The sequence below is a fragment of the Zingiber officinale genome, chromosome 4A, assembly GCF_018446385.1.
Source record: "Zingiber officinale cultivar Zhangliang chromosome 4A, Zo_v1.1, whole genome shotgun sequence".
NCBI classification, from domain to species: Eukaryota; Viridiplantae; Streptophyta; class Magnoliopsida; order Zingiberales; family Zingiberaceae; genus Zingiber; species Zingiber officinale.
The window spans coordinates 158151400-158177293 of NC_055992.1; the positions used below are offsets into that span (position 1 = coordinate 158151400).

General features: G+C 37.3%; 2 protein-coding genes across 5 annotated transcripts in view; both read left to right on the top strand.

Moving 5' to 3' along the window:
* The window catches only part of LOC121971880 (sodium/hydrogen exchanger 8-like), a 121868-nt gene that overhangs the window by 94283 nt on the left and 1691 nt on the right, over positions 1–25894 (top strand). For 3 of the 4 annotated variants that reach the window (XM_042523370.1, XM_042523372.1, XM_042523374.1), the window contains 6 exons: positions 5236–5538; positions 6575–6672; positions 6940–7071; positions 7169–7387; positions 7483–7689; positions 8062–8323. In XM_042523370.1, coding sequence (XP_042379304.1) covers positions 5236–5538; positions 6575–6672; positions 6940–7071; positions 7169–7387; positions 7483–7689; positions 8062–8323 — 1221 coding nt within the window. The remainder of the gene's footprint in view (positions 1–5235; positions 5539–6574; positions 6673–6939; positions 7072–7168; positions 7388–7482; positions 7690–8061; positions 8324–25894) is intronic. The other variant, XM_042523373.1, reaches the window with a different exon arrangement.
* The window catches only part of LOC121971879 (sodium/hydrogen exchanger 8-like), a 163312-nt gene that overhangs the window by 75589 nt on the left and 61829 nt on the right, over positions 1–25894 (top strand). The window lies entirely within an intron of this gene.

The following is a 25894-nucleotide window of genomic DNA, read 5'->3' on the forward strand; positions in this document are numbered from 1 at the left end:
TGCTATATAAAGAATTTTGATGGTGGAATTAGAAAGTAAAGAAAAAAGTGACGGAAAAATGAATAACTTATAAATAATTATACACTTGTAAGAAAGAAGAAAAAAATGCTAAGTAAGCAACGAGTGAAGCTAAGAATGAAGCTTTCGAATGCTCGTATCAACAACTTGATACAAAACAATGGAAAAGAGCCATTTATAAAATAGCTAAAGTGAGAGAAAGGAAAACAAAAAATCTTACCCAAATAAGATGCATTAAAGATGAATCCTATAGAGTACTAGTGAAGGATAAGGAAATAAAAAAGTGATGAAAGAGATATTTTCATCAACTCTTAATGAAGGTTAGGTGACAAACTTAGCTTAAAAAATTTAGGTAGTTCAAGGGAGTATAGAAATTTAAATATTTATTGAAATTTTAAATTTCAAAAGTAGAACAAACATTAGATGGGATGCAAAATGAAAAAACGGTTGAATCAAATGATATTCCAATAGAAGTATAAAAGTTTCTATGGGAGAATGTATTACATGGCTCACTAAGTTATTTAACCTAACATTGAAAATAAAGAAAATGTTTTATCAAGTGAGTACTCTAGTCCCTTATTTAAGAAAAAAAAGGAGACATAAAATTGTATGAATTATATAAGCATTAAGCTAATGAGTCATACCACGAAGCTTAAGGAAAAAGTACAACAACAACACCAAGCCTTATCTCACTAGGTGGGGTCGGCTATATAGATCCCTTTATGCCATTGAGTTCTATCTCCTACTATATCATCATCTATATTTAAATAAATTTTATCTTGTTTTATTGTTGCTAACTAAGTCTTTTTTGATCTTCCTCTTCCTCGTTTGATATATGTGTTTGTCATAGTTTTACATCGCCTAACTGGAGTATCTATTGGTCATCTAAGTACATACTTGTACCATCTTAAACATGTCTATTGGAGTTTTCCTTCAATAGATGCAACTCCGACTTTCTTTTTAATGTTCTCATTTCTTATTTTGTTCATCCTCCTATGTTCACACATCCACCTTAACATCTTCATCTTTGCAACTCTCATCTTCTGCTCATGTGCTCATGTCATAACCCAACATTCAATTCCATATAATATAACTGGTCTAATTGCGGTTTTGTAAAATTTTCCTCTAAGTTTTAGAGGTACTTTAAGGTCACAGAAAACACTCGACGCTCTCCTCTATTTCAACCATTCTGCTTGTATTATGTGTAAGATATCTTTCTCAATCCCTCCATTATTTTGCAAAAAAAAATCCTATATATTTAAAACACTCGGTTCTGGGCAACTCATCATCTTTTATTTTAACAATTATCTCATTACGTCTAATATTGCTAAACTTAAATTTCATATATTCTGTCTTTATTCTACTAAGCCTAAAACCTTTCCCTTCAAGTGTTTCCCGCCAAGATTCTAGTTTAGCATTTACTCCTTCATGTGTTTCATCTACCAAAACAATATCATCTACAAACAACATGCATCACGGTACTTTGTCTTGAATGTATGTAGTGAATTCGTCTATAATTAGTGCAAAAATATAGGGACTTAGAGTTGATCCTTGATATAACCCTATCTTTATTGAAAATATTTCAGTTACTCCACATGAAGTCTTTACTTTGGTCGTTACATACTCGTACATATTCTTAATTAGTTCGATATATGTTACGCTAACACCTCTCTTTTCTAGAATTCTCCGTATAATTTCTCTTAGGACTCTATCATAATTTTTTTTTAAGTCAATGAATACCATGTGTATATCTTATTTTTGCTCTCGATATTTTTCAATTAATTGTCCAAGATGTATAACTTCTATTGTCGACCTTCCATGTATGAACCCAAATTGATTTTTGATCACTGTGGTCTCCTTCCTTAATCTTCTTTCTAAAATTTTTCCCAAAGTTTCATGGTATGACTCATTAGTTTAATACACCTATAGTTTGCACAATTTGTACGTCTCCCTTGTTCTTATATAGGGAACTAAGTACTTATCTTCCATTAATCAGATATTTTTTTCGTTTTCAATATCATGTTAAATAATTTTGTAAGTCATTCAATACCTTGTTTCCATAGGCACTTCCATACCTCTATCTGGTCAAATGGATTTTTCATTGTGCATCCTATTTAAAACTTGTTCTAATTCTGAAGTTTGAATTTTATGATAAAAATTTAAATTTCTATGCTCGCTCATTTGACTTAATTAAATTACCGAAGCTAAGTTTATCACCTAAACCTTTATTAAAAAGTTGATAAAAATACTTCTTCTACTGCTCTTTTATTTCTTCATCGTTTACTAGTACCCTATTACATTCATCTTTAATACATTTTATTTGGATAAGATCTCTTGTCTTTCCTTTTCTCACTTTAGCTATTCTACAAATATCTCTTTCCCCTTCTTTTGTATCTAATTTTTGATATAATCGTTCAAAAATTTCATTGTTTGTGTCATTACGTCATTCACTATTTTCTTAGCTTCTTTCTTTTTTTAGCTTCTTTCTTGGCTATTATATTTTTTTTAAGTTTTCCTTGTTCTTATAAATATATAATTTCTTATAAGCTATTTGTTTTTCTTTCGCTTTCTCTTGTACTTTCTCATTCTACCACCAAGATTTCTTACTTAGTGGTACATGTCCCTTTGACTCACCGAATATACTATTAACTACTATTTTCAACTTTAATACCATCTTATATCATGTCGAATTAGAGTCACAATATATTTCACCTAATGCTTGTACTTCTATCGTCTCCTTAAATATATTTTACTTCCCCTCCTTTAACTTCCACCACTTAATTTTAGGAGTCGTATATATATTTTTTCTATTGATACTATGTTTAAGGCGTATATCCAACACTACTAACCTATGTTAGGTAGTTAAGCTTTCTCTAGGGATGACCTTGCAATTTTTACAAATCTTTCTATTTTTCTTCCTAATCATAAGAAAATCAATTTACAATTTATTATTCTCACTTTTGAACATGACTAAATCTTCTTCTCTTTTCTTAAAAAACATATTAGCTAATATAAGGTCATATGCTATTGCAAAATCTAATATAGTTTTCCCTTCCTCATTTCTCGTTCCAAACCCATAACCCCATGCACCCTCTCATATTCCTTATTTTTCACTCCGACGTGCCTATTTAGATCACCTCCTATTAAAATCATTTCATTTGACGGAATATTTTGTAATATTTCATCGAAGTTGTCCTAAAACCTTAATTTGGTAGCTTCATCTAATATTACTTGCGGTGCATGTATACTAATTATGTTTATAGTTTCTTTCGCCACTATTATTTTAAAAGCTATAATTCTATTCCTTTTCTAACTACTGCAACTTCATCCTTTAACGAATTATTTACAACAATACTTACTCCATTTCTTGCTTTACTTTTTCTCGTGTACCATAACTTAAAACTCAACTTCTCTATCATCTTTGCCTTCTCGCCTATCCATTTTATTTTTTGTACACACAAAATGTTAATTCTTCTTCTAATCATGATATCTACTACCTCCATTGATTTACTAGTGAGGGTTCTTATGTTTCATGTTCCAAATCTTAGATTATTAGTTTTCCTATTATATTTGTTCTTATCCAACCTATGGTATGAGAACTTTTGTCTATTTAACACTATACCTAAGTTCTTATGGAGATGTAGCGGTCCTTGTCGATACGTTATAGTCGGATCTTGCAACGCAAACTTTTGCATGTTTAGCATTACACCTGAATTCTGGAGATGTAGCAGTCCTTGCCGAGATGTTACAGTCGGACCCTGCAACGTATTCCTTCTCGGGAACAACCTAGTATTAGTACAATAGTTTAATAAATTCATTCATTAAATATTTGTCATAGTTTTAACGTTGACGGACAACCTAACGCAACCCTCTTCCTTTATCCGGGCTTGGGATCTACCATGATTGGTTCGTCATGAGTTGAATTGAAGTTTCAGGAAAAAGTGAGAAAAAAAATTAAGTCAATTTGGATTCATGCATGAAAAGTCAACAATATAAGTTATACATCTTCTTGGACAACTAATTAGAAAGTATCAAAAAAAAAAGAAGCAAGACTTAGATATGATATTCATTAACCTAGAAAAAGTTTATAACAAAATATTAAGGGAAATTATATAAGGAATTCTACAAAAGAAAGGTGTTAGCATATCGTATATTGAAACAATTAAGGATATGTATAAAAATATAACGACAAAAGTGAAGACTTCAAGCGAATTAACAAAAACGTTTTCTATAAAGATAGGATTACATCAAGGATAAACTTTAAGTCTATATATTTTTATACTACTCATAGGTAAACTCACTCAACGCGTCTAAGACACATTACTATGCTGCATGTTGTTTACATATGACATTGTTTGGTTGATGAGATACGTGAAGGAGTAAATGCTAAGCTCGAATCTCGTTGGGAAACACTAAAAGTAAAAAAGTTTTAGGCTTAATATAGTAAAGACAAGAATATGGAATTAAGTTTAGTAGTATTAGACGTAGCAAGGTAATTGTTAAAATAGGAGATGATGTGTTATTTGTAATTGAGAGTTTTAAGTATCTAGGATCCTTTTTGAAAAAGGATGTAGTAGTTGATATATTTTACATAGGATATAAATAGGATGGTTAAAGTGAAAAAGGGTTTTAAGTGTTTTTGTGATCGTAAAGTACTTCTAATGCTTAAATACAATTATTAAACGAATATTAGACATGCTATGTTATACAAAGTTGAATATTGAACTACGAATCAGGCAAGTGTATGATGAGAGTTGCATAGATGAGAATGCTAAGATGGATGTATAAACAGAGGAGGTCATTAGAAAGAAAGTCAAAGTTGCACCTATTGTGGAAAATCTCCGAGAGACGTCTTTATGATGGTATGGATATGTACTTATCAATAAATGTCTTAGTTAGACGATGTGAAAGCATGAAAAATAGAGAAATTAATCAAGGAAGAGGAAGATCAAAAAAGACTTGGCTAACAATGATAAAATATGATTTCGTAGAGGATTGAGCCCAAAGTCATAGGAAAATTCATATAGCTGATCCCACTTGGTGGAATAGAAGTTTGGTTGTTGTTGTTGTTGTTGTTGTTTGCCTAGTTCTTCTTCCATTTTCTACATTTTTTGAGAACTCAGTGCTATATCTCAATTGTAAATGTGAAAAATACACTGCCCTGTCGATTTTCAAGTTCTTTACTACACAAGGAACTAAATTTATCTTATGTTTCAGGTGTTCAGGCTGCTTATTGGGGAATGCTTGATGAGGGAAGAATAACACAGTTTACAGCAAACCTCTTGATGCAATCTGTCGATGAGGCTATGGATTTGGTAGCAAGTGCTCCTCTATCTGATTGGAAGGGTTTAAATTCCAGTGTTCATTTCCCAAAGTATTATAGGTTCCTTCATATGAGAAGACTTCCACGGAGGGTGGTCACATATTTCACTGTGGAACGGTTGGAGTCTGCATGCTATATATGTGCAGCATTTCTTCGTGCCCATAGTATAGCCAGGAGGCAACTTCATGATTTTCTTGGTACATTACTTGCCACTTTATCTGTATATCATTGTTTTTGGCTTATCTTTGTGCTAATGAATAATCAGTTCAGAACGTGCTTCAAAAACTAGTTCACGAATATTAAAAATGATATCTATGAGCCTGCTACACAATTTATGAGAGATGAAAAATTGTAGGATACTAGCAGTCAAGGTTTACAATATCATTTTGTGCAGGGGTTTTATCCTTGCATAGAATGGTATAGTTTTGGACACTGTATTGTTGTTGATAACCAACACCCATGAAAGTGTGCCGAGATAAGTTTAAATGAGTTTTTACACTTTTACTTTCCTTCCACTTAGTTTATTTCCTTCAATAAACATAAGGAAAGTTAGATGAATTTTCCTCTTTTAATATTCATCTTTATGTTTCAGGTATTTCCTTTAGCGAATTAGATAGTGAATTCAATACTAAAATTATTATACCATAGTATATTGATGCTCGACACATTTCTGCACATGTTAAAATGTGCTAAGATGAATTGAAATGGATTTTGCTCATTTAATGATTTGCACTTAGATTTTCTACTTTTGAAAATAAAACAATATCAATTAAATAGGTAAATTAAAAATGAATTACTAATTTTGTACTTCAATTCAAGTTAAGTTGAATCTAGGTGAATTTTACTACTTTAATTTTCTTCCACTAAACTTCTTTACTTTTAAAATAATTATGTAGCAATTAGATTATCAATTGAGTTAAAATTTTAAAACAACTAGCTACAAAATTAACAAACATAATTAATTTAATTGAATTAGAATTTTAGAGCAACAAATACCAAAAATTACAAATATTAGCTTGATAAGCTTTGGTGTGTGTCAATGCATGCTAAAGTATGTCGAGTGTTGGCACTAATACAATACTCATTGGTACAAACAGCAACACTAGCATAGAAGAGATTCTTAACCACACAGACATCAGTTTTTTATAATCTTGACTTTTTTTTATAACTCTGGTTATAGATGGTTTGCATGACTACTTGTGACACTTTTACTGAAAGATCTTCCTTCACCAGGTGAGAGTGCAATTGCTACTGCTGTCATCGATGAAAGCAATGAAGAAGGTGAGGAAGCTCTAAAATTTTTGGAAGATGTTCGCCTAGCATTTCCCCAGGTATGTAACTTCTAGTGCATTCCTTGAAGAATCATACTTTTGTTGGAGATGTATAGGTTGATATTAGAACAATTACCACGTTTATCCTTTGTTTCAGGGACAAGTTGAGATAGTTAATTATTCCACACATTTTTTGTTTGTTCTCCTATTTGTTGAATAAAGTCTGAATTGCTGTAACATTTTTCAGAAAATGGAATGAAAACTTATAGTTGTCTCTGATGACTATGCACTTCATGTTCTTCTCAAACAAATTTGTCTTGCTTCTAGGTCCTCCGTGTTGTCAAGACAAGACAAGTAACATATTCTATACTGAAACATCTGAGTGAATATGTGAAAAATCTTGAGCAAGTTGGACTACTGGAAGAAAAGGAGACTTTTTATCTATATGATGCTCTGCAGGTAGCTGAAACATCCCTGTCTCACATTGGCGAAATTTCCATCCTACAAAATTCCTTGATCCTTAACTTATGCAATGCTAATTCTACTGACTTTGCAGACTGACCTAAAAAAGCTTCTAAGAAATCCACCTATGGTTAAAATGCCAAAAATCAGTGAGCTGTTAAGTTCACATCCTTTGCTTGGTGCATTACCCTCTAGTTTCCATGAGCCTCTTGAAAATTCAACCAAGGAAACAATAAAACTTCATGGTGAAAACTTGTATAAAGAGGGTTTGAAGCCCACTGGAATATGGCTCATATCAATTGGAGTGGTTAAGGTTGGATCCAAAGTCCTCCATGTGCTATGCTTTAGTTAAGCTCTTCTTTTCACTTCAACTGTATCTTGGTATTTAATAAATGATTATCTCCTCAGTGGACAAGTAAGAAGTTGACAAATAAGCATGCTTCGCATCCAACCTTCTTACATGGAACTACTTTGGGATTATACGAAGTGCTAATTGGGAAGCCATATATTTGTGACATGGTTACTGATTCTGTTGTCCATTGTTTTTTCATTAACTCTGAAAAAATACTATCACTGCTAAGATCAGATCCAGCTATTGAAGATTTTCTTTGGCAGGTATACTATTGTACACTATACTCATGTTTATCTTTATTTATTACTTCTATAGTTTAGCTTCATTGACAATCAGGTATGTCGCTAGAATTAAAATTTCCTCTTCAGAGTAATTTCTAGATATGTAATACGAGGTAGTATAAATATTTAATGAGAATGTGATTGATGCAGATGCCAGTTGAACTACACTTCTGCAATCATGATCTTTTGTTATGTTCTGACTAATAATTAATTTGCAATGTTCCTACTAATTGAATGAAAAACATGTTTATTAGTTAAGCATTTCAGTTCCTATAATGTTTCAACCTTCATGTTACTCGAATTCATGTGTCCCGTCCCTTTCTATTTTCTTACAATTTTATGTTTACTTTGCAGGAAAGTGTTATAGTTGTTGCTAAAACCATACTTCCTCAAATATTTGAGAAAATGACAATGCAAGAATTGAGAAATCTTATTGCTGAAAGATCGAGTATGAACATATACATAAGAGGAGTAATAGAAATCAGACCAAGGTCTGTTGGTTTTTTATTAGATGGATTTCTAAAGACTCAAGATTCAACTGAACAGTTGATAGCATCCCCAGCTGCATTACTTCCCTTACACATGGAACAAAGCTTTATTGGTTTAGAGTCATCAGGTATTACATTCTTTTTATGTGTGTTAAAGTTTATTGGTTAACTACTTATCCCAAAAGCTGAAGCCAATAGGAAAGGGACCAATTTGCATTTATACTTACAATAGACCACTGCAGTTGTCTATATGGGATGCAGAGCCTTCAATATGCTCCCTCACTCCTTCATGTTTTTTATACTAAGTAGGATTTGAATCTTCGACCTCTTGATCTGATATCAAATTAAAGCTGATTGGCTAACCACTTACTCCAAAAGCTCTAGTTATAAAGAAAAATATTGATTTATATTAATATTTAATTTGTAAAGTGACTTTCTTATGGTTAGAAGGAAGGATAGAAAGACTTGTAAAAATTACAAGGTCATCCTAAAGAAAACTTAACTATCCAACATAGGTTAATAGTATTAAACCCATGTTTGCCCCTGTCTTGTATGTTTTTTCTTCTTTAGCAAGCTAGGAACAAGTGCCCGCATGAAGGGGTTGTCCTGAATGTAGATAGCATGTTCCTAAAGATGCAAACTCATGTGTCTCGGTTCTTAGATGCCCTCTAGGTGTATTCTTTGTAATATTCTGTTTTAGTAATATATTTACCCTCTCTAAAAAAAAAAGATAATAGTATTAAATATGCGTCTCAAGCATTATATTAATAGAAGGAAAATGTGCACGACTCTTAAAATCAAGTAATGAAAATTAAAGGATGAGAAAAAATTATATTTATGAAGAGTGGTAGGTATACAAGTATTAGGAGAATTGCATGCGACTCGAATATGACATGAGATAAGATGACATTAAAGTTGAAAATGATAGCCAAAAGTGTATTCGGTGAGTTAAAAGGACGTGCACTACTAAGTAAAGAATGGTGGTGGTGGATGAGAAAGTACAAGAGATAATGAAGGAAAAACGAATAACCTATAAGTTATTATACACTTTAAGAACGAGAAAAACTTTAAAAAGTATGCAGTAGCTAAGAAAGAGGCCAAGAAAGAGGTAAGTGAAGTCAGAGTGAAGGATGTGGAAATAAAAGAGTGATAAAAGTGTTATATTCATCAACTTTTTAATGAAGGTTTAGGTGAATAATTTAACTTAGGTAATTTAAGTAAGTTAGAGGAGTATAGAAATTTAAATTTTTATTGTACAATTCAAACTTCAGAAGTAGAACAAGCTTTAAATGCGATGCAAAATGGAAAAGTAGTTGGATAAGATGATATTCTGATAGAGGTATAAAAGTTGCTAGAGAAATAAGGTATTGAATGACTTATTAAATATTCAACTTGATATTGAAAACGGAAAAATTATTTGATCACCGGATGGAAGTACTCTAATCCCCTTATATAAAAACAAAGGAGACATATATAATTATGCGAATTATAGGGGTACTAAGCTAATAAATCATGTTATAAAACTTTGGAAAGGATAATAGAAAAAAAGACTATAGAAGGAGATCATGGTGACCAAAAATCAATTTGGATTCATGCCAAGAAGATCGACAATAGAAGCTATACATCTTCTCATACAACTAATTAAATAGTATCGGGAGTAGAAAAAGTTTACGATAAACTCTAAGAGAAATTATGTGGAGAATTCTAGGAAAAAAAGTGTTAGTGTATATTGAAATAATTAAAGATATGTATAAGAATGTAATGACAAGAGTAAAACTCCAAGCAGATTAATCGAAGTTTTTCCCATAAAAATAAAGTTACATTAAAGATCAACTCTAAGTCCTTATCTTTTTACACTAATTATGGATGAATTCACTGCACACATCCAAGACACATTATCTGGGCATGTTGTTTACAAATGATATTATTTTGGTAGATGATACACGTCAAAGAGTAATATTAAACTCGATCAAACACACAACCCTTAACAAACTTTACGAGCATGCAACTTCAGATAGTTAGCAATTCAAGCATGCAAGAATTTTATGGAAAATGTTAGAGTAGGTGCCCTGCAAAGCCAACTGTTGGCTAGGACTTTATTGACTCTTGAAAATAAACAACCTTTATTTTAATATAATTCAATTCAGTTTGACATTACTTTATCTTTATACTCATGCTATAGGCATAGATAAAGTCCTTGAATATACTATAGTGAGATGTGGTGGTACATATGAAGGTCATCATGAAATACATCAATATTCACTGTATATTCTAAATTTTTTCCTAGTCAATTGGATCGCCTAATAAACAAGGATAAAAGGCTGCTTAAGCTAGAGATTAGCATCTGTGATGTAGTGTACCATGTTTCATTGGTAAGGGCATAGAGATGTTCAAACATATAGATGGGTGATCATATGATGAGTTTATCGAACATCCCTCACACAGACTTTCCAAGTGGTTATCATTTATCGAGTGGATAAGTCTTTGGTTGTCTGGGGAAGGGGAGCCTTGGAGCAACGGTAAAGTTGTTGCTTTGTGACCAAAAGGTCACGAGTTCGAATCCTGAAAACAGCCTCTTGCAAGAAGCAGGGTAAGGCTGCGTACAATGGATCCTTCCCCGGGACCCCGCATAGTGGGAGCTTCGTGCACCGGGCTGCCCTTTTTATAAGTCTTTGGTTATGGTTGTACACTAGTAGTCCTTACCCGAGACAACACTGAGACTCTATATGCTGAGGCTGCACTTTGACTCATTTATCGACTCTATTAGGGTCATCAGGTGGTGAGATTGGGTGTAGTAACGAAACATATAGGAGTCAGTGTATTGTAGTCGGGGATTTACCATACACCCACAGGTGTAGATATGATATGTAATATATTGTTTTACAGTGAATGAAGTCTCTGATCAGAGCTATAAGATGTACTTTAGGAAAGGAGTTTCCTAATTACACATGCGATATCACTATAAGATATATCACATGGCTGTTGAATCAATATACAACCCTCGATATACCAATGGTTGTAGATTCGGCCGGGATATATGAGATGAAGGGACCGGACTGTACGTTAACCATAATCGACTGGTTCTTGCAGACACTATTAAGTGATACCTAGGGAATCATGAGGCGGTACTGCTAGACGCTCTTACCATGATTCGTTGGGTGTTAATCAGAATTAGTTCTAACGTCCTATAATTAAGGAGTTAATCATAGGATGAGGCTATTAAGGGTATGCCCGAATAAAGGACAAGTATAGTCCTGAATCACAAAGACTTGTGAACTCACGGCTAGCTATATCCCTGAACCATTGAGGGTCACACAAGTATTGATTTCACTATTTCCCGTTGAGAAAGTCAAATTCAAGTAGTTAAATTTGGCGAATAAAGTTTGATGCGATCAAATGTTGACAAATAAAGTTTGATATAATCAAATGTTAGTTGATTTCCAATCAATAGAAGCAAGGAGAGTGGAAGAGTTCCACACAACGTATATAAATTTGATTTATATTATTGTAATAGCGAGCAAATGTGTTTGCCGCGTCAACGATATTGGATCGTTGATATAATTACAATGGACTCGTATTATTGGGTTCTAGAAAAGTTCTAAAAATCCAATAGACTAAGATGGAAAAGACAATGTGTTTTGAAAGTTCAAGCCCAAAAGGAAATGCAATTACAATTAAACTGCATCATGAAAAAAAAATCAAAAAGGAAACTTGGTTCAACGTGAGAATGAAAAAAAAATTATCTTTTCTTTTTCCCTTAACCTCCACGTTTTGGAAATAATGGAGCACATTTCCTCCACTAATCCACTTTCCCCACTCACTCTTCCACTCACTCCATGTTTTTTTTTTCTTCTTGCTCTTTGAAACTATTAGAGAAGAAAGCTCTCTTGTGAAGCTCTTGATGAAAACTACGGCTTCATTTTTGGAGAGAGGATTTTTGGCAGCAACATTTTGAGACCTTGCTAAATTTCGGACAGCAAGCTTCTTCTTCCTTTGTTTGGAGTTCCGACGACCATATCCTCTAATCTATTTGGAGAATTTTGGCAGCACCTTCTAAAGAAAGAAGATAGAGATCTTCTCCCTCTCTTCTATCGAAAAGTCCCATCTCCTTGTTATTACTTCTCCTCTTTGAGAAGTATTTTTGCCGCCCACTTTCTTGCAGAATTTTGGAAGGCATAGCCCCTTGTTGAGGGCTATTAGGCAACCCCTTGTGAAGGGGTAATTGGACAGTCCCTTCCTCATCTTTGAGGAAGACATTTTGATCGTCTCGACGAAAAATGACACTTGATCTCTAGTGTGATCAAGTGTTGGAAAGAGGACTCCGATCGTGGACCGAATTAGACGAAGGAAGTACAAGCTCGTGACAACAACAAAAAGTATTTCACTACAACCGGAATAGTTAGAATCATCCCAAACATAAGTTGTTTGGAAGGTATGTTTATGTTTGTACTTTGATTCGTATGTATATTAATGCATGTGTTAATAGTTTTAATTAGGTTTTCCTTAAATGATCTAATATGTTTTTTTAGATAGTTTAGCATGTTTAAATAAAATAATTAAATTAGCATTATATGAATCAATCACATGGTAGTTTATCTTTGTTATGCTTTTAAGGATCTTACTTATACGGTTAGATTGTAATGCATGCTTAGATAAAGATCATGCTTATGTTTGTTTTAAAACCATACGAATACTCCTTTGATTTAATTGTTAAATCACAAATAAAATTTCAAATTTTCGCTATGCATAGGAGTGTAGAAATACGATCATCGAATTTCGAATTCGATTCCAACATAAACATGCAAATATAGTCACAGTATAAAAAAATGTGATTCTTATTTATAATTCCTCCTTTCCAAAAAGCTTCTAGAGGTGGAGAAACATTAAAAAGAATCTAAAAATTAAAGCTCAAAATCAATAGAAATATGACAACAAAAATATGAACGAGTTATATGTTAAGTGTTTCCGTTTTGAAGATAAAGCCTAAGGTTGCATCATGCCATCGCAGAGCATGGAAGACACAACGAGCACACCGAGTATGAGCAGGAATAGAGTATTGGAATGATCAAGAGTTGTTATGAAAGCTCTGCCTCGAGACCCTTTTTATAACTCTTTTGTTGCTAATATGACAAGCTTCGGTCGACTAGAACCTCCTCGGTAACCTGGAAACTGTTGATGTGGCTACAACTTTTATTCGATAGATAACGTCGTTCGCGTTCTCCGGGTGACTAGAAGCCCTCCGATCACTTGGAGCATGGTCAAATCTGGTCTTGATTGTCTCGCTTGGATCGCTGAATCTCGTCTTCTACCGGTTGCTTGAAAGTAGCTCTGATCGCCCGTACAATCCAGTCGCCTCGACCATAGTTGTGGTCACCCAGAACCCTTCAACTTCGCCCGTTGAGAGTTATCACCAGCCAATCGCCCGAACCCTCTTTCGATCGCTTAGAACCCTCGAACTTTGCGCATAATGAGTACGATAAAAATTGTTAAGTTGTTTGCACTTAGCTAGGTGTTTAGTTCCTAGCTAACCCATCTAGTATGAGTTGTTAAACTTCAACTCCCAACTGACTCCACTTGGATTTGTTTGCCAAGTCTTCAGCTCACTCCACTTGGATTTGATCCACCTAGTTCCCAACTAGAACTTTCTTGCTTGGTTCCCAATCAAGATTTAGCTCCTGCCTGATTCCCAATTATGACTTCACTTGCCTAGCTCTACTAGGACTTAGTCGGTGCTTGTTCCTAACCGGGACTTTATTTGCCTTGCTTCACTAGGGCTTTGGCATGGTTCCAACCAGGACTTCATCATCTGTCAAGTAACCTACTCTGCACACTTAAGACAAACTTGTTAGATTTCAACGAACATATCTTTAATCTTAGTCATACATCAAAACTTTGGATTTACTATTGTGCTCCAGCACCAACATGACAGAATATATGGAATTTAATTTTAGTAATATTAGACGTTGTTAGAATAAGTATAGGGGTAGTTTGGTCTTTTGGTTTATTTCTTCTTTTCTATATAAAGGCCTAACTCGTGGTTCCTACATATACACGAGATTTTAGGTTTTGCTTTGAACATGGTATCAGAGCCAAAACCCTAATTTCTTTTTTTTCTTCCCCGCGCCGAACTCCTTTTTTTTTCTTTCTGCCGCGCGACGCGAGTTCTCTTTCTCGGCGCGACGCGAGTTCTCGAGCGCCGCTTCCTTCCTCGCGTCGCCTCCTTCCGCGCGAGTTCTCACCGGCGCCAACTGGCATCGACCTCTTCCTCGATCGTGCGGCTAGGGCTCGCGACAACTCCCACCACCGCCGGCTTTCTTCTTCTTCCTCGCCACTGGCCAGCAGCTTTCTTCGCTGCCTTGATCGGTGTCGGCGCACGCTTTCTCAGAGTTTCGAGGTGAGCCGCTTCCGCCCAACTCCGTCTGTCCAGGCGTGTGGCCAGCACTGGCGATTCTTCCCGTCGCCCCCTCACCTGTTCCAGCGCCGCACGCAGCCTCTCTTCCCAAACTCTGATCCCGTGAGCTCTTTCCGGTCGTCTCAGCAGCCTGCGCCTCTGGTTGGGTGTCGCTGACAAGCAATACCTTCCGGCCCTTTCCCGATTTGGAGGCAGAGGCTGCAAGGAGAAACCAGCAGCATTACTTCCGGCGGTTGTGAGTTACCTTCTTCCCTTGATTCCTTGTTGCTCTCGCCAGAGGAAATTGCAAAAGATAGGGTTTCAAGGAACGGGCCTAGCAACGAGCTCCGTTTATCACATCTCTTGTCCTCGACCGATTGCAGTTCTTTCGAATCTGCTTAATGGCTACATCCGGCGTTCCAAAGCCGGATACCTCGATCTTTACCAACCACATCACTGCACCTCTCTCTTCCGAACAGTTGGATGGTACGAATTATGTTTCTTGGGCATCTCACATTGAGCTTTGGCTTGTTGGACAGGGATATGAGACACATCTCACTCAAACTGAAGAAGATGTTCAAGACGCCGATCGTCCTCTGTGGAAGAAGGTTGACGCTCAGTTATGTTGTATTATCCGAGCCACCATCCATTCATCTCTTAGGAATGTCTTCCATACTCACAAAACCTGCAAGTTGTTTGGACACAAGCTCAACAACTCTTTACCAACACCTCTCGGTGTCGCTATCAAGTTTGTGAAGATCTCATGACCATCCTCAGTGCCCATCAGATTAAGGATTCAATGTCAACTTATCTGGGTTCGGTCTCTAGCCTTCTTTGTGACTTCAATGAACTGCTACCGCCTGCGACCACTCCTGTTGAAGAGCTTGAAAATCGGAAGAAATTTTTTATGTCTTTGGCTTTATATGGTCTGCCCACGGATTATTCTCATGTCCGTGACCAGATCCTGGGCAGCCCCATAGAAGCTACCATGGAAATTACCTGGGCGACTCTTCTCCGTGTCCCGGCCAAAGTCTTGACGATGCCTTCTTCATTCCGTCGACTCGTCGACTTTGGTCTCTCGACACAAAGGACCTCCACCTCATAAGGGTGGCAAAGGGCGCCCTTGGTGTGATCATTGCCACCGACCGGGACACACGATTGATAAATGTTGGAGTCTACATGGTCGTCCTCCTCGCGTTGCTCAGATTATTCAGAGTTCTGTTGCTTCCGCAGTTTCTGCTTCACAATTAACACCGGAGCCGACTTCACTACCTTCTTATACCGACTTTTTGAAATGGTTTGAGGATCGACAGACTTCTGATTCCACTGCTACTATTGCACATGCTGGTACTTCCTTTGCTGGCATATCCCATTCTTCGGTCCTTGGGTTCTTGATTACCGATCATATCACTGGTAATAAATCCCTTTTTTCCTCTCTCACTACTTCTGGTAGTTTATCAATGGTCACCATGGCCAATGGTTCCCAAACTCAATCTCAGGGTATTGGTATTGTTCATCCTTCTTCATCTCTTTCAATCCATAATGTTCTTTGTGTTCCCGGAGCTCCCTTTAATTTATTGTCGATAAGTCAACTTACTCAATCTCTTGATTGTGTCATTTCTTTTACTAACACGTCTGTTTCCTTACAGGACCGGAGTACGGGGAGGATGATTGGCTTCGGATGTGAATCTCATGGCCTATATCAGCTTCAACAACCCTCTTTTGTTGGTTCGGCGGCGGCATCTCCACTTCTTATTCATGCTCAGTTGGGACATCCAGGTCTTAATAAGTTGAAACAGTTACATCCTAGTCTTTCTCACTTAGAGTCTTTATCTTGTGCGTCGTGTCAATTAGGTAAGCATGTTCGTAGTTCTTTTTCTCCTTGTATTGAGAGTCGGGCTGTGTCTCCTTTTGCTTTGGTTCATTCTGATGTTTGGGGTCCGAGTCGTGTTTCTTCTACAATGGGATTAAGGTATTTTGTTACTTTTATAGACGATTTTTCCCGTTGTACATGGTTATATCTAATAAAGGATCGCTCAGAATTGTTTTCTATTTTTGAATCCTTTTTCCTTGAAATAAAAACTCAATTTGGTACTTCTCTTCGAACTTTACAAAGTGATAATGCACGCGAATATTTGTCTACTCAGTTTCGTACCTTCTTGACATCTCATGGTGTGTTGCATCGTACGTCTTGCCCTCATACCCCTCAACAGAATGGGGTTGCAGAGCGCAAGAATCGTCATCTCCTTGAAACCACTCGGACTCTTCTTCTCCATTCTCATGTCCCTCATCAATTTTGGGGTGATGCCGTACTTACTGCGTGTTATCTCATCAATCGCATGCCTTCATCCACTCTCCAGGGTAAAATACCTCATTAGGTACTTTATCCACATCAGTCCCTTCATCCTCTACCACCTCGGGTCTTTGGTTCTATTTGTTTTGCTCATGCTCTTGATCCCGGCATTGACAAACTCTCTCCCCGGTCTCATAAGTGTGTCTTCCTTGGGTACCCCCGGTCTCAGAAAGGGTACAAGTGTTATTCCCCTACTCTTCGTCGGTACTTCATCTCTGCTGACGTCACATTCTTTTTTTGGTCCTTCCGCTTCACAGGCCGAGGTTTCTCCCTCTCCACCTGCACCAGTGACTATCTTTTACCCTCCGGAGGCGCCTCTATCACCTCCAACCTCGTCTCCTCCTTTGCAGGTTTATCAGCGTCGTCCTCGTTCTGCTCTGCCGCCGACCAACACTGACACTGCTGTGGGCACATCTTTGGAGCCAAGTCCTTCGTCGTTTCCTCCGGTCCCATCTCCTGACTTTGATGTTCCTATTGCACTTCGAAAGGGTATGCGTTCCACTCGTAATCCTTCTCCTCACTATGTTTCTTTAAGCTATCATCGTCTTTCCCCATCCTATTATTATTGTCTGTCTTCCCTGTCGTCTGTTTCTCTTCCAAAGATTTGATGCCTTTGCTCATCCAGGATGGAAACAGGCTATGCTTGATGAAATGAGTGCCTTACAGAGCAGTGGGACTTGGGATCTCGTTCCTCTACCTCCTGAAAAGTCAATGGTTGGTTGTCGATGGGTGTTTACGGTAAAAATTGGTGTAGACGGCACGGTTGATCGGCTTAAGGCTCGTCTTGTCGCTAAAGGCTATACTCAGGTATTTGGATTGGATTATGGAGACACCTTTTCTCCTGTTGCCAAGATGTCTTCTGTGCGTCTTTTTCTGTCTATTGCTGCAATTCGCCATTGGCCTCTTCATCAATTGGACATCAAGAATGCATTCTTACATGGTGACCTGCTCGAGGAGGTCTACATGGAGCAACCTCCGTGTTTTGTTGCTTAGGGGGAGTCTTCGGGTCTTCAAGAAGTCACCTAAGGCATGGTTCGATAGATTTAGTACTGTAATTCAACAGTTTGGCATGATTCGAGCGAGCTGATCATTCTGTTTTTATCGCCACTCATCTACTGGTTGCATCTACGTAGTGGTTTATGTTGATGATATCATCATCACAGGTAATGATCATCTTGGGATTTCACAAGTAAAACAACATCTTTTCAAACATTTTCAGACAAAGGATCTTGGCAAACTCAAATATTTTCTAGGGATAGAAGTGGCACGGTCTAAAGATGGGATCATTGTATCCCAAAGGAAGTATGCAATGGATATTTTGGAAGAAACAGGAATGTTAAACTCAAAGATAGTCGACAATCCCATGGATCCTAATGTCAAGCTCCTACCAAATCAGGGGAGCCTTTTCAGATCCTGAACGGTATAGGCGATTGGTAGGGAAACTAAGTTATCTTATTGTCACTCGTCCGGATATCTCATTTGCAGTGAGTGTAGTAAGTCAGTTTCTTAGCTCTCCATGCAAAGAACATTGGGATGCAGTGACTCGCATTGTTCGATATATCAGGGGTGCATCAGGAAAGGGTCTTCTATATGAAGACAAAGGACATACTCAAGTTGTAGGATATTCGACGCAGATTAGGCAGGATCTCCCTCCGATAGAAGATCCACTTTTTGTATGGAGGTAACCTTGTTTCTTGGAAAAGTAAAAAATAGAATATTGTGGCAAGATCCAGTGCAGAAGCAGAATATCGAGCTATGACTATTGCCAGTCAAGAACTTATATGGTTAAAACAGTTACTTCAGGAACTAAGGTTTGGAGAGGTTACACAAATGTCACTCATGTGACAACCAGGCCGGTATGCATATTGTCTCAAATCCAGTCTTCCATGAGAGGACAAAGCATATTGAAGTTGACTGTCACTTTGTAGAAAGTCATATCTGGAGAAATATCTACTAGTTTTGTCAACTCATATGATCAGCTAGCAGATATATTCACTAAATCACTTAGAGGTCCTCGGATTGACTACATATGTAACAAGCTTGGTGTATATGATCTATATTCTCAAGCTTGAGGGGGAGTGTTAGAATAAGTATAGGGGTAGTTTGGTCTTTTGGTTTATTTCTTCTTTTCTATATAAAGGCCTAACTCGTGGTTCCTACATATACACGAGATTTTAGGTTTTGCTTTGAACAGACGTAATAAGACAATTGTTAAGATAGGAGATAACGAGTATTTGTAATTGAAACTTTAACTATTTAGGATTATTTTTGCAAAAGGATGGAGGAGTTAAGAGAGATTACTTATATAAAACACAAATAAGATGGTTGAAATGGAGGAGAGTGTTATGTGTTTTTTAAGGGAAGTTCTGCAAAATAGCAGTTAGACTTACTATGTTATATGGGTTGAATGTTGGGCTATGATTCGAGCTAAAGTTGATGTGCGTATATACGAGGATGGACTGGATAAGAAATGAGAACATTATAGAGAGTCAAAGTTGCACCTATTAAGGGAAAACTTTGGAAAATATGTTTAAGATGGTACAAACATACATTTAGACAATCAATAAATGCTTCAGTTAGGTGATGTGAAACTATGGCAAATACGCACATTAAATGAGAAAGAGAAATACCAAAGAATGGTTCACTTTATGGTTGTGTATGCGATGGGAATGGCAAGGCAAGCACTATGAGTGAGCACTGATCAAGAGGTTACTTCATATCCAGGATACACTATAAATCCTAGCACCTGCAGGTCAGTCTGCTTCCGAGCTACTACTGATTAGGTGGTTTTCTGGTGATCAAAGCATGGGTACAGCTTCAGCCTATGAAGCCTTCAGACCAAGAGGCGCCATCAAGGTATAGGCAAAGGTGGTGTGGAAATCCTACCTCATACCCAAGCATCAGTTCACTTTATGGCTAATGGCTCATGGACGGTTGGGCACCAAAGATAGGTTGGTTTATGAGATGGACAACGTTTGTCCTCTTTGTAGGCAAGCAGATGAAACACTGGATCATCTCTATTTTGCTTGTCTTATCAGCAAGATGTTATGAGACAAGGTGTGACATTGGCTATGTATGCAGCAATTAATCTCCACTCACAAGCAACTACTAAGAGTGTTTCATGGGAATATACTGTTGTGGTTATGAGTCTTTAGACGTTTTCACAAAACATACGTAGCGGAAAAATAAAAATATAATAAATTTCTAATTTATTACAACACACTGTTGGTGCAGGGTGCACCAGAATCGAATCTGAGTTTTGATATTGTCAAAAGTTCAAGTTAAGTCTTGTTGTGATCTAACAAGTTGACTGAGTGTGCAGGCTGTTTACTCAACTAGGAAAGCCCTAGTCGTGACTAGGCAAGAAAGACTTAGCAGATCGTGGAAGCCAAGCGGAAAGACCAAGTGGGTCGAGAGGACCCAACACTTGGCAGGGAAGCTCGATAGGTTTGGAGGACCGAAGATTGAGGGAAAGTCTTGGAGGGTCGATCCGATGCTAAGCGGCAAAGTCTAAACAGGTCTAGAGACCAAGGTTTGGCAAGTAGGTTGAGGTAAGCAACTGGAGGAGCGACAGTGAGGTCGTATTCCGGGAAGGAACAAACCCTAGGTTGCTGATCCAACTGAAAAAACCGGGAATGTTTTCAAGTTGAGATCAATCCAATGTTACTGTCTTTTACTACGTATGCATCTCACTATATTATTGTGTTAACCTTTGTTTTGCAGGGAATTATCTAACTCCATTTTGTAGGGAATGACCTGATCAGTCGACTGAATCGGAGGATCGGTTGACCGAATAAGGCTAACTCAGACCAAAGACTAGTTCAGACCAAAGCATAGCACAATCCGATCAAAGCTTGATCGGTCGACTGAACCAGATGATCGGTTAAACGAACCATGATATTGTGGCACAAATTATACCGAGGCAAAACAGTGAAGGAAACCTGGCTGATCGGTCGACCAAACCAGAGGATCGATTGACAGAAAGATCTCTCATTAATGGTGCATTAAGTGCGAATTTCGACGAACAGAGAAGGTTCAATGTTCGATCGACCGAACATGGTGATCGATCGACCGAACCATTAAACATCATTAATATTCGAAGATCGGATCTTAGCGAAGAAGGAAGGGAGCAGGTTCAGTCAACCAAACCCGAGGATCGGTCGACCGAACGGTGACGATTCTTATAAAAAGGAGCTCGAGGTCCGAGGTAGGTAATCAGTTTTCAATTCACCTCTATGCAAAGACTCTGTTCGTGCTACTGTTATGCAACACACCTTCAAGCAAGCTACTGCTTCGACATAGCGCCGATAAACTTCATCGACATTTTTTGTTCGGTATAAATATTATTTAACTTGCATTATACTTGAGTTAAAATAAGATAGTAGGTTGTTACTATCTTATACTTTGCATCTGTATGAATTATTTCTCTCCGAAGGATTTCGGAAAGAAGAGTTTTAGTGGATTGTCGGTACGAATACGATATCGCAGATCTTGGAGTAGAAGTTGAGATAGATTCTGAACCAAGTAACCAAAAGAATCTTCTATTTTTCGCTGCTTACTTTGATTGGTTTTACGATACCAAAAGAAAAGTTTTTAACGTGCGATATTTACCCCCTATCGCATCTTTCGATCCTTTACACACACCCACGCAAAATACAACACGTGCAGACATAAGCATAAAATAAAATGTTACAAAATAAAAGAATAATAATTATTCTAGGTATATCTTACGGATGATGCGAAGGGGAAAGAGCATCAACATTAGTGACATTCACGAACCTCGTCTCTATTCGTATCCACGACGAGATCTTCATGACAACTTTGCTGAGCAACAAGGTTTGCCTCCGATTGGTACTAGCTAAGCGTGAAGGCGATGCGATCCAAGAGGAGAAGCGGAGAAGCTTTGCAAGAAAAATCTCCCTTGGCTTCTTGGTGGCCGACGATAAGGAGAGGGAGAGGAGAAAGAGGGTGCCTAGGGTTTTCCCAAAACCTAAACCAATGAATCTACGTTTATATGTTTCTCCTCATGGAGGGGTATTATAAACCTCTACATGACTTGGGGGAGCAAGTCATCTCCTCAACCCAATAAGTAAAACTAAATCGATCCATTACCATTAAGAATAAGTTTGGTTCAAAATCAAACCATCTTGGTTAATAATTAAACCAAGCTTATTTGGTTTATTATTAAACCAAGTTGTTTTATAACTAAACCAAACCCCTTTTGATTTATATCAAATCATTATGAAATCATATCTACTATAATAGTCATGGCTCATCCGCACTTCCGTTTCGACAAATATCTTTCCATATTTGTTTTTTGTTTGGTCCAACGAAACATCGTATCTCTTGATCTGAGAATCGAATTCTCAAACTTGTTTTACATCTTTCAGATACTCATAGTGTGTGTGACACAATAGGTTCTCGGGTTATCTTGGCCCTCCATAATTAATTATTTAATTATGAATCGATCATGAGTGACACCTAGTAGTACATCATGATCCTCAATTAATCAGAAAATCACAGTTAATTTCAGAACAAGTTCTGAACCATTTAGCAACTACAGTGAGCCATGCATCGTTCCTTTCACTCGTCTTATATCCACTTGGTGCAGGACATAGTCTATATGTCTGTCTCTACTAGGATGACTATGTCACACTTAGCCCAAGTAATATTTACTTATCATGTGGATTTGAATTACTTCAATTATGTGTCTAAGAGTCTCATACTCTTAACATGTGAGGCTTTGCAAACGCTTTGAGTAACAACCTGATAAGTGGCCATAGGGTATACGTCTCTCCGTAGAGCGGTGAATCCTCTATGGGCTATTTAAACACCTTCAGGCACTTCGAATTATACCCAATCATCTCGAGTCCATATCTCCATGAAATTACTTTGCTTAAGATGTCAAAATATAAGTCTCCATGAGACCATGACCAAGGTGATTTGAATACCTCAAGTCGAAGGAAACTTGCACTCAAGTTGCAGTAAGAACTTCAAACATATCCATATATGTAGAGAACCATATAAAGTCTTACAGCAGGTCACTCCAATAAACTAATTACCATAACTAGCACCCACGCTTAACTCTCGACATCCCAATGTCTCCAGCTAGTGAGTAACAGCTACTTGGTCAGACCAAGGAGTATAATCCGTGCTAGTCTCACAGAATTGATAATGTCCAGATACATCAATTCATTGACTAGGGAATATTCCAATACTTTCATAATTACACATATAAAAATGCTCACTAGTTGAGATATAATCACAAATCCTCTTATGTTATGAATCGTATTGCGGGTATTCAGTAAGTGAGTTTAAGATCATTCAAACACATAAACAATGTACACTCAAATAGTGAATCTTTATTTATCAAAACAAATAGTGCAACTCATAAAACAATTGTCTTAGGACACCTCTCAAACATAACACATACATAGTACCACAAAAGCCAGGTTTTTGGCTACGATTTTTCTTCTTTGGCAAGCTAGGAACAAGTGCCTACTTGAGGGGGTTGTTCTAAATATAGATAGCATGTTGCTAATGATGCAAACTCATGTGTTTCGGTTTTTAGCCGCCCCCTAGGTGTGTCGTCTATAATATTCTATTTTAGTAATATATTTACCTTCTTAAAAAAAAAAAAAAAAGAGAAAAACTAAAGAAGACTTGGTTAATAACAATAAAATAAAATAAAATTTATTTAAATATAGATGATAATATAGTAAGGGAGAACCCAATGACATAGAAAGATTCATATAGCCGACCTCACTTAGTGGGATAAAGATGGGTTGTTGTATTAATATTTAATTTATAATGGACTATTGCATTTGTCTATGTCAAACCAACGACCAATAAATGCTCCAGTTAGGTGATGTAAATTATGACAAATACACACATTAAATGAGGAAGAGAAAGGCCAAAGAAGAATGGTTAACAACAATAAAATAAGAAAAAAATTATTTAAATGTAGATGATGATATAGTAGGAGGTAGAGCTCAATGGTGTAGAATGATCCATATAGCTAGCCCCTCTTAGTGGAATAAGACTTGATTGTTGTTGTTGTTGTAATATTAATATTTAATTTATGGACTATTGCATTTGTCTATGTGGAACCAATGAATATGGAGCCCCTTAACCCCTTAGTATTGGGTGATCAAAGAAGTAAAAGGAGAGAGGGAAAACGAAAGAGAGTTATGAAGACATTGTTGTGGTTCCAAGCGACAGTAGTTACCCTAGTTCCAAGTGGTGATGGTAGAGGAAAAGAAAAAGTGTTGGGCGAGCAAAAGAGAGAGAGAGAGAGAGAGAGAGAGAGGAGAGGGCCCCCAAAGATTAGAATGTATGTAGTCAAGTAGTAAAAATGTCACTCTTCTTTTTCAAGAAAAATGCCCAAACCTTCATGGAGAAATCATCAATAATCATCAACATGTAGAACGAGCCACCCTTAGATAACAGTCTCGATGCCCCCAAAGATTAGAATGTATGTAGTCAAGTGTCCCCTTTGTGTTGTGGATGCCTGCTGAAAATTTGACTCTCTTATGCTTTCCAAGAACACTGCTCACAGAACTTCAGCTTCGTAATACTATGTCCATCAAGAAGTCCTCTTTTGCTCAATTCGATCATTTCATTCTCACTCATGTGACCGAGACGCATATGTCAAAGTCTCGTGACATCAGAATCAGACATAGATGAACTAGCGACAGCAGCATCGCCTGTAACTATGCAGCCATGAAGAACGTATAAACTGGCAGCTCTTCTGATCCCCTTCATCACTATAAGAGATCCTCTGTTAACCTTTAGAACTCCACCTTCACCAGTGTACTTATACCCTTTAGAATCAAGGGTAAGATCAGATTTCTCTACATATTTGGAACGTGCCTTACATCAACCAAGGTTTGAATGGCTCTATCAAACATCTTCACCCTGACTGATCTAATACCAGTAATCTTACAAGAGGAATTGTTTCCCATCAACACAATGCCTTTTGAGACAGTTTCATATGTAGCAAACCAGTCCCGATTGGGACACATGTGAAACGTATAGCTGGAATCCAGAATCCATTCCTCACTGGATCTAGGGTCACCATTAGATGCGACTAGAAGTTCTCCATCACTATAGTCCTCAACAACATCAGCAACGCTAGATTTCTCTGGCTATTTTCCCTTCTGCTCAGATCTGTTGTTCAGTTGTTCTTATTTGCATCTTGTAACACTCTAACTTAATGTGACCCTTCTTCTTACAATATCGACACGTCTTGTCCTTGTTGTTCCTGGACTTTGACCTGCCCCAGGAATCACCACTTGAACTTCTCTCATGAGGTGTCCCTCGAGCAACTAAACTCTCGCTCTTTGCCTCTAATCCACCTACAAGCTTATCCAGCTTCTCCTTAGACAGCAAAGCATCATACACCTCATCCAATGTTAAGGAATCATGAGTGTATACTGAAAATCGCATACGAAGTAGGCAGCGAACACAGTAAAATCAAGGCTAAGTCCTCCTCGTCATACTTTACTTCCATGGATTCCAGATTCCAAATCAGAAATGATTTCCTTAAACACTATCAAGTGGTCTTCTAGAATTGTACCCTCTGACATTCGATGTGAGTGGAGACGTTGCTTCAGATGCAACTTATTGGTGAGACTTTTCGTCATACACAATTGCTCCAATTTTCTCCACAGTGTCGCAGCGGACGTTTCTTTCAAGCAGTCTTGAAGAATCTGGTTCAACAGATGTAGATGAATCTGAGAGAGAGCTTTGCGATCTTTGCGACTCTTCTCCTCAACGGTCCACAATGATGACATATTATCAATCCCTAACAGAGCACCATCTAAATCCCTTTGGGCTAGAACAGCTCTCATCTTCACCTCACAACGAGAATCTGGTGTTTTGATCCAACAGCGGAATATTGTACTTCATTGTTGCCATTAATTCGAAAGAAAACAAAACAAACCAGACTCTGAT